Here is a 10,012-nt window from a genome sequence, read left to right as displayed (position 1 = left end):
GTATACTTTTCTATCAAATCAATCAAAAAATCTAAAACATTCTTCGACACACTTTACAATTCTAATAATTAATTTGCACGCAACGCGAGATAAAAGAGATTAAAAATCGCTGCCACAAGAGATCGCTCGAAGATGTCCCCAACATTAGAAAAACTCAAAAATCGTCAATTTCCCATCTTCGATCTACAATCTGATCGTTCATCGAGAAACCGCGATCCACGGCGTTGCGTAGACGATGCAACCTTATCACCTGTTAGCTGCAAATCGCTCGTATATCAGCCACGTTGCAGATACGTGCAAATCTCGCGGTATCTCGCTAGCGATGCGTCGTTATCAGCGAAAGCGCGACGGTCCGAGAGTCGAACGTGAACGAAGTCGATCGCGGCGGACGAGGAGCCACTGTCGGTGAGTAGGAAAAAAAAAGCGACGAAACAAAAGGTGCGCGAAGGATAATGCGTGGAAAGGAGATAAAGATAATGCAAGGGAGCCGGAAACGAAGGGAAGACAATAGACTGTCGAATATCCTCTCTCTCTGTGTGCCAAGTCACCGGTCTTTTGTCTACGTTTCACGGCTACGTCCACGAAAGCGTCACAGCGGGAAGAAAAGAATCTGGATCGCGTAAAAGAGAGGTAGTGACGTATCCGCGGACCGCGACGAACAATCATTTTTAACGACCGAAACGATCCAACGCTCGATCTGTCGTAACGAAAAAAGTGATCAATCAGCCAACGTTGAAACATCCTCCAACCGCAACGAGATCGTTTCGCATTGTGAGTCTTCTCTCTCTCTCTCTCTCTCCCCTTTCCAAACTCATTTTACCAAGTATCTCTGTGTTTGTGTGTGTGTGTGTGTGTGTGTGAGTCTGTGTATTATGTTTATTATTTAGATAGATATGAATTAAAGATTTTTTCGACGAACGAATTTATGTGCTCGCTTTTGGGTGGGGAGTTTGGTTAGGTTATCAAGAAAGAGGAAAATGGTTTCGCGATGAACACGTTGCGTTATGTACAGTGACAAACCAGATGTACTGATTTATTCGGGAAAATAGTGATTTCTATTTTTTGTGAAATTTGTGCTGATTTTGGGGAGAATGGGTTGAACAGAATATTAAAATATAAGTAAATTCCATTTTTTCTTTTAGTGTAATATCTTGGTAACTCTAATTTCTTCGAAAACTAAGCTTCTTGTGAAGAAATCTTTTTCTCTATTGTATTTTATTTTTTGCTGATTTTGAGAAGAATCATTCGACCAAGATATTCAAGTATAAGTAAATTCAATTTTCTTTTTAGTATAATTTAGTGTGATACCTTGGTACCTCTACTTTTTCCAAAATCCAAGCTTCTTTATTATTCTTTATTTTTCGTTTATTTTTGCTTGTAGAATTGCTCTTTGCCCCAGGTTCTACCGTAAGAAAAGAAAAAAGAAAGTGTTGTATATTAGGAAAAAGATACAAGCTCGCTGTGAAATAATTTCATTCGTATTTTAATTGCTACAGGCATAAAGGTTGTCGACTTGTAACGAGTTTCACGAATCACCCTGTACCGAGTTGGGGCGAATGAACTTCACGAATGTCGGATCTGAATGAGCTTCTCGTGCGTTGCGTGGAAATGACAAGTGCAGAAGGGATTGAGTGGTTGTTCGGGGTTGAAATTCGGTTTCAAGTGAAATGCGCGTCTGAATGAAGCCTGGAAATGCACGTGGTGTTTCAGGCGTAAAAAGATGCGCGGGAGGTTTATGTGTGTGTGTGTGTGCAATGCGTGATCATTTTAGAGGTGTAGATGGAATTGCAGAACGAGCGATATTTAATGAGAATCGAAGAATCAACGAGTTCCATGCATAATGATCGAAAGTGGCAAATTTTCAGTTTCCAAAAATTCAAACGTGGAATGAAAGATTGTTACAATGTTCTATGAATTAATCCTCTATCGCACGGTGTGACTTGGAAATTACGTATCTTATTTATTAGATGCAGAAATTAATTTTTCGCCTTTTCATTTAAAAAACTTTAACGAAATATGTTCTTTTATTAATTTTTGCTTCTGTCAAAATGTAAAGTTACTATTTCTTCCTGTGAAGGGAGCAAAATTGGGAAATTAATTTTAAATTAAAAATTGTCCTATCCGTTTCATATTTTTTTCTTTTGTATTTTCATGTAGGTGTTATTTTCAGTTTTTTTTTTCATTTTAATTTTTAGCCAGCTGCTTGTGCTTTATTTAAATATAATTATCATATTTTTTAAAGTGAATTCTAGCTTAGTACGGTCGCATTAATTGCTCACTTTTCTACTTTTATTCCTCGTACAATGTTTGCCGATGGCCCCATTACATTTGTGGGAAGTAGATTGAATATTAATGAAGAACAAACGTGTGAATCGGGAATTCGTTTCCCGATATTCTCGCTTTCCAAACTGAATTCTGATGTGCCGTTTACCTTGATACTTGTGAACTGTCACTCTCAAACATCTCCATTGTTAAACCAGTTAACTTACGAACCTATGTATCCCTTTTATTTTCATTGTTAACACACACACACACACACGCATTCGAAGTATTATCGATATGAATCTTCAAAGTTTATGGCGACACAAAAAAATTTTTATCAGATTGGTAATTAACGTTTTTTTGAACAGAAAAAATTCAGATAGAAATTTACGTATCGAAATAACTCTAAAATTAACATCTCTCGAATGATACATAGATCAATAAAAATAGTCAACAAATACCTTTACCATGAATAAAAAAAGAAGTTACAAAACACAAATTACCGAATTTACTTGCCAATCTAATATATACAATTTGAACTGTTTCAAAGGGTGAATAAGATGGAAGATCGATATTTTTTTAGCCACAATGCAGCTAGAGAAGCTAATTAGGCCACCCTATTCCAAAAATCCAACCATTGCTGTTCTACTTCAAAAAAAAGAAAAAACCTTTCTGACTTTTCAAAGATTGCTTCTTTCAATTTCAACAGAAATGTACACGGTGTGGTGTACACACGTCGCATTTCATTTCCTCCTGCTACCCTTTTCTCTCCTTTTTTTTTTTTTTAATTTCAATGAAATACTTCAGCGGCAGAGATAGAAAATGCACTGTTAGAGATACCGAGAGATGATCGATTTTACCATGTTTGCCGAAGCTAGGTTGAATACTAATCAACCTACCCAAGGTATTTCAATATTCTCTCGTTTCCACTCTCACCCGCCATTTTCTTCCCTCTTTTTTTTTTTCGTTCCTCCCCCGTTCGAAATCCAATCCAAAAGCGGTCGCGATATTTGAACACCACCCCGATGCTCACTATAACCCCGGTGTTAGAGTGCTTCAAAAAATCATCGACTTCGTTAGAACGCAAATTTAGTCGCGTTTCTTCCTTTTTTTTTTGGGAGGGGGGCTCTATCTCGATATCTTTGTTCCGTGGCCGCCGCCGCCGCCGCGCGCGCGCGCGTTCCATTCGAATTTCATAGCGTCAACGTTTCCTATCGGTGAACGGATATGAAACTGTCGGACACGTGAGCAAATAGCAAAACCAAGCTCGGGAATACATGTATTAACCGAGCCCGCCGGAACGGTGAAATGTTTCAAGCGCATTTTAATGTTTTTCACTATTTACACGGGATTTTGCTTTGTCATCTATAGCAAAAAGCAAACGGGACGGTAGGAGAAAGCTTTTCATCGCGGTTAAAACTTGGTAATCGATTGCTTGTATTTTATGACACAATTCGCGTGGAATTACGGGATACTTTTGCTGTTGAAATTTTGCAACTCTCTCTCTCTCTCTCTCGGTTCATATTTTCCCGCGCGTCGTATCTCATTTGTATTTGTTTCTTTTTTCTTTCTTTTTTGGGAGCATTCCAATTAAAAATTCTTTTATCGATTGCTTTCTGTTACACGTGTTAACGTTACACGCGCGATAATTATGCCGGCTGAACTAGTGCAGAAACATTGAGAATATATTGCTTATTCATAATTTCACACCTTTTCCTTTACCGACGTATTTTACTAATTCTTTATTCATGCTTCTCGCGAAATATATCCTAAAGAATTTCGTAAAAACGTAAAATTCACGTTGAAATTTCTAAAATTTTTATTATTCGCGCTATGGGAAAATTGTTATACTGAAATTTGCGTTTCATACAATGCACCTTTATGAAATTGAAACGAATGATTCAGCACGGTTCAGAGGTGAAAAATAAATGACAGGAGTCAGTGGAATGGAGAAAGTTTCTTACGTAAAGTACAGAGACATTTTGTACATATTTGTTTGAGTCTTACGCGTACCGATAGTTTGGAAATTGCTATCTCTCTCTCTCTTGTCTGTGTGCTAAAAATTGCAGCATTAGAAAGTGAATACTTAACCTATAATTTTTGAATATTTTTGTTGCCTATAAATTGTGTTGAAACAATTTTCTCGATAACTGATAAAATAACAAACAACGGTACAGTTATAAAATTAAGAAATACAAATTTTTATATATACATAAATTAGCTGAAATTGTGTTTAAGTAAAATTTAATATTGTTTCAATGAAGTTTCTGGAATATCATCACAGTGTGACGAAAGTGAATGTACAACTTCATTTTAAATAATTTATTTATCCATTCTTCATATATGAATAACTTAATTTGCAAAACATTTAATATTAGCGCCACACACGTTCATCAACGTGCGGATGAAATTTTCTATGAAAATAATATTCTGAATAAGAATTTATCTGGATTGCGTTCAACGTTAATATGAATCTATTTCCATAGCTGATTCTGCATAATTTGTTTTAACTAGGTATAGAGAGAACGATAAAAAATATTTAGAAATTTAACCAACGAATAAATCTAACCTAAAAATATTTTAATATTATTTCTTTATTTTTATTCCTCTTTTTTTATGTACAATAACAACCGTAATTAAAAAAATAAAATAATCTGAAAGAGAAAAAATTTTCAACATTTCTAACTGTAAGAAACAAAGAAAAAAACTAACGATAAAAAGAAATATAATAGCAGTACATAATGCATTTACCGTGCGTGTTGTGTTGTAGAGTGCATATAATCGTAATGGCGGTAATTACTGCTCCTGACAATTATTCTTGCGATATAATACGGAAACGTATATCGCAAATGTACATCATAATGGGAATTTAATCGCACAAAAAATTCATTAGAGAGATAGTTAAAGATAGTGGAGCGCGCGCAGCTCGCCTTTCAATTTTCTCGCGTTAAACACCGCGGAGAATTCGATAAATTCGAAACAACCAGCACGGCAGAAATTCCGCGGATAAATGAAAGACAAAAACGAGCCGTGGCGAATGTATGACCCAGTTGAAACAATTTATCAGCGCTACAAAGCGTGCGGCTCGCTCTAAAAAAGGATAAATAACAGATAACGAGGGATAAGCTGCAGGCCAATTTATCGCTACCGTCAACAATTTCGCAGAGTGCAACGTGCAAATGGATCTTTATGCAGATGCATCGCGCAGCACTGGTGTAAATAAGAAACACGGACCGTTGACGTTTCGCTAATGAATTTTACTTACAAACCAGTTTTCAATAGTTCATCGGAAACGATACCGATACGCGGAATAGTGAATTTCTCTTACGTTCGACCATTCAACGTCATAGTCACTTTCGTGTTAAAAACGAATGACACACGCGTATCTTTAGAACACGACGACGCACGGGCGATGCAGTGGCATTCTCCATTCGTTTCGAACGAGTCTACCACTCGATTTCGAGTAGAAATAAAATACTACGTGAAAATATCGAAACGATTGAGCTGTTTATTTCATCGACTGTTGTTCGTGTGTTAACCATCCGATTAAACAATTCGTTCGTCTAGTCACGCGAAATTAATTTTCTAACCGTTTAGTTGTCATTACTTATTTCGATCACATTCGATTACCTTTAAAGGAATGGGTATCGAATCATATAGATTGTTCTTGAAATCTCACCTTATGCGTTCAACATACGCGTGAGATACTTTCTGTTGAATATCTTGTATTTCTTTTCTGAAATATTCACCAAGAGAGATTGTAGTCGATGAATTTAATAACCAAAAAATAACAAAAGCCTGTGGTAATATGAGAAACAAATGTGTACACAACCGTTTCAATTTGATCGCGTACTGCATTGGCGGATCTACTAGATTCGCAATTGTCAGGGTCTCTCCTTCACCCAATAGTGATATTAGAACCACGTGATCGTAGGATCAAACACGCACGCGCAGATCATCGAGCGGGCGGTTTACTGCCAATCTTGCACGTGCGTTCAAATGAATCTAGTTGCGTTCCAGTAGTTTCCAGTATCTACGAAGGATTTACAGTGCTGTCGTCCGTTACGACTGTTGTACCAAGAAACTAGCAAAAAAAAAAATAAATAAAAGTGAAGAACCACGTGAACCGGTGAGTGATCGTAATCTATCCAACGTCAAGTTAATCGAACCGAAAAATGTCGAAATCGAGAGTATATACACCAGTCGTGACCGACCCACGTGTGATGAGAATACTGTTTTACATACATATATACGTGACACGATTCGCTGCGGCCAACGTGAAACGCGTGTTACGTAGACGTCATAGGAACGCAAAAATCCACGAAATATTCAATTTTCTTATTGGTAAATGCATCCTCTGCGAAATAAGATACCAGCTGTTAGCATGTCAATTTTTCATCGTTGTTGGTGTACCGTAGCTTTTGTCAAATTTCTCGTATCGGCATTAATATAAATAAACTTCCGAAGTGTGCATCTGTGTGTAGCTTTGTTTCTAGTAAATATTTTTATCGTCTCGTTCTTCGCGTGTTTCGTCATACGTTTGCGTTGAATAAAAAAATTGTCGCATGTCATAGGAAATAAAGTTTCAGTTGGTGAATAATTTGTTAGTTAATTGGAAAAGCTAAGATAGTCGGTGGTATTAGATAAGTCTTCAACTGTTAGTCTTTTGTTCTGAAGTATTTGTGTACTGTATTGAATTTCAAGGTCGACCTTACCGATACCGTGTATAATCTTCTACTCTACGTACGCACGTACCAAAATATCTCGCCCTTGTACAAAAACTGTGAGCTTGTTCCAAAACATTTGCTAAAGGAAAATTCAAGATAGAAGTTTATGATTTACATTCTTAGAGATTTAGATATATTGCTGTTATTTGAAAATTCATATATTTTTGAATAATAAATTTTCTTTAGTAACAAAACTAAATAATTATTAACAATATAGTTGTTATTAATATGCATCTGCAACAGATTCTAAATATTATATATGCATAACTCTAAGCTTTATGTAAATATTAGATTGTTTAATCAAAATTTTAATATATTGTTTACAGATTATTAATTTGAAAAAATGGTGTCATCAACAACAATAGTGGAAAATGGAAAGTCCAGCCCACCAAGGAAGCCTTGCGCAGCAGGGATTGGTGCAGGCAACTATCGTTTAGTTGGCTGGGATATGGATACTACAGGAAAGAAAGTTATAGATGAAATATGTCAAATAGCTGGTTACACACCTAGTTCCTCATACTCTCAATATGTAATGCCATATAAAGATCTCAATCCTCCAGCTATGAAGAGACACAACATGAAAGTTGTAACTATTGGCAAATTTCGTGTACTTAAAGATAATAAAACAAATAAGGTAATTAACCAACCTAATTAAAACCAAAAAATTAATATTTCTATATTTGATTATATTATATTTGATCCTTTCTAGGTTTTGAAAAGTAAAAGTGAAGTGTCTGCATTAGCAGAGTTTCTAACATGGCTAGAATCAATTAGAGGTGATGCTACAGATGGAATAATATTGGTATATCATGAACCACGTAAAATTATTCCTGCTATGTTGCTTGAATCTTTAAAGAAATATAACCTTCTTGAAAGATTTAAAGAAATTGTAAAAGGATTTGCAAATGGATTTAATATTGCTGAAGTGAAGTGTGCAAGCACAATTCATGCCTTTACTCTTAGAACATTATCGCGAACTTTACTTAATCAAGTAAGCAAACTTTACTTTGTAAAATGGATAAGTTTTTACATGTCAATCAATGTAAGGTATTTCATTATAATAGATTTTAAATAAATTTATTATTATTTAAGGAAACACAGTTAGATAATGCAAGAGATAGAGCATATCTAGCTTTACAAATAGTACAACATTTAAGTTCATTGGAAGTTACAAAAGGAAATGAAGCAAATGGTAGTGGTGATAGTGATAGTGCCATGAATAAAACTGTTGAATTCATTAGGGAATTTATTCAACCGGTAGAAATGGAAGAACAAGAATATGCAGGTATATAAAATAAGTTATAAGAACTGTATTATAAAATTTTGATTTAAAAAATATTATTGTGCAAAAAAGTAAATATAATATGTGTGTTGATCTTATTTCAGAATTGAAAGTAGTATTTGAACGTCAAAACAGTTTAAAACCTATTTTCGAATTTTTCTTCCGCATAAATCGCCGGGAACGTCAACATGCTAGTCCTTTACGGCGGTTGCTTGCTGAAGCAGGAATCGAGTATACCCAGTTACAAGTTTGTATACTTTTAAAAAATTATTTCTAATTAAATTGCATTAGAAAGACATATCAAACCTACAAGATTACATTATAAAATGAGAGTAAAAAACAAATTGTACACATTACAGGAAGCATGGAGTAATGGAAAGAAAGAAGGTTTAGAGAATTTAATTAAAGAGAAATTAACTACAATTGAAGAGAAGAAAGTAGAAGATTTATTATTTGTCCTTGAAAGTCATTTCGATCCTGATAAGAAACCCCAATTAAGAATATCGGGAGACAGAACAGAGATAAAAACACAAAACTCGAAAATCATTGACGACAAAGAAAATAATAATAATAAATGCGATTCAAGTACCGAAAGTCCGGACACCACTACTTCTAGTTCACCGCCTAAAATAAAATCCGAACCTTCTGAGAACAGTACAATTATAGCAGAGGAATAAGTATCGAACGATTCGGTTCTTTCCTTTCAGTACCTTTTGACTAATTATAAGATCAATATTGTTATCAGTAACTGAGTTTATAATCATTCCGTTCATTCTTATCATAACGTTATTCAAGTGTGATAAAACGTGTGAGTGTTATTTGTTGCAGTATTGTATTTAAGTTTTTATTTCCGTTATAACAAAGTATATAATTGTGTCCTTGTAGGATACAGAACACGACTTATTTAACAAAAACATGTACAAATAACACATTAATTATTATTCTTTTTTTAGTTTATGATAAAGAAATATTTAATATTTGTTTTGTTTAACGTTTAATTTTATGCTCATTGATTTTTATTTAAACAGATTAACATTGTAACGAGTGATTGTTTAGAGATTGTCGACACAGAAATCAGACGCTACACAATTGTTCGTTTTTCATCATTTCTAAGATTAGCATATGATGTTCTCTTTTTTTTTTACTTAAAAAGTGAGTTTGCGTACAAAGTACATAGTGATATTAAAAAATATATAATATATTTTTGTACCACAAAGGTTTATTAAAACGAATGGTGCACTTTGCTGCACATAAATGTTAAATTTCGTTGTATTGAACAATTAAATAAAGACTTCAAATTGTAACGTTTTGTTTCGATTATTAACAGATACTTACGGTACTGTTTTATTTTCATTCGTCTCTGTTTTTGTATCTCGAATCAGCGCAGCCATCGAGATAAAGCCAGAAATGAATTAAATATATGAATGCCTATGCAGTGGACCGTTGTATCCGCTTATGGACTTCCATAAAGCATGCCAAACGCCTCGAAGCGTAAACAGGCTGGTGCACCGCGTAGAAGATTAAAGAAGTAGTTACTTGCTAAGAAGAGTATCGACGTACTCAGATCCCTTTAGAACTAGGTAAGGCTTAACTGTTTGACGAAACTTTACGAAAGGAACTTGTCGCATTCATCGAAAATTTCTGGCTACTCGACAGAGCGTGAAATACAAAGGATTTTTCCTACTATCTTCTTTCGATCCGTTGAACTATGACAGGGTATATTGAAGTCTTCGGAACTTTA

The 10,012-nt window shown here is 34.8% G+C and overlaps 1 protein-coding gene across 5 annotated transcripts; it reads left to right on the top strand.

The window, feature by feature from the left end:
- The first annotated feature begins 360 nt into the window (after nucleotides 1-360).
- Nucleotides 361-8,948, top strand: LOC108576232 (maternal protein exuperantia). Of its 5 annotated transcripts, none has more exons than XM_017939187.1 (6): nucleotides 361-405; nucleotides 7,316-7,623; nucleotides 7,699-7,980; nucleotides 8,082-8,274; nucleotides 8,376-8,518; nucleotides 8,631-8,948. In XM_017939187.1, the coding sequence occupies exons 2-6, from the start codon at nucleotides 7,333-7,335 to the stop codon at nucleotides 8,946-8,948; spliced, it is 1,227 nt and encodes a 408-aa protein (XP_017794676.1). In that variant the 5' UTR covers nucleotides 361-405; nucleotides 7,316-7,332. The 5 variants fall into 5 exon arrangements, with proteins under 5 accessions (XP_017794676.1, XP_017794677.1, XP_017794675.1 ...); XM_017939188.1 differs by lacking the exon at nucleotides 361-405 and adding an exon at nucleotides 415-771; XM_017939186.1 differs by lacking the exon at nucleotides 361-405 and adding an exon at nucleotides 6,046-6,391.
- The last annotated feature ends 1,064 nt before the right edge of the window (nucleotides 8,949-10,012 follow it).

The sequence above is a fragment of the Habropoda laboriosa genome, unplaced genomic scaffold, assembly GCF_001263275.1.
Source record: "Habropoda laboriosa isolate 0110345459 unplaced genomic scaffold, ASM126327v1 scaffold212, whole genome shotgun sequence".
Classification (NCBI taxonomy): Eukaryota; Metazoa; Arthropoda; class Insecta; order Hymenoptera; family Apidae; genus Habropoda; species Habropoda laboriosa.
This window is presented reverse-complemented; position numbering and strand designations above follow the sequence as displayed.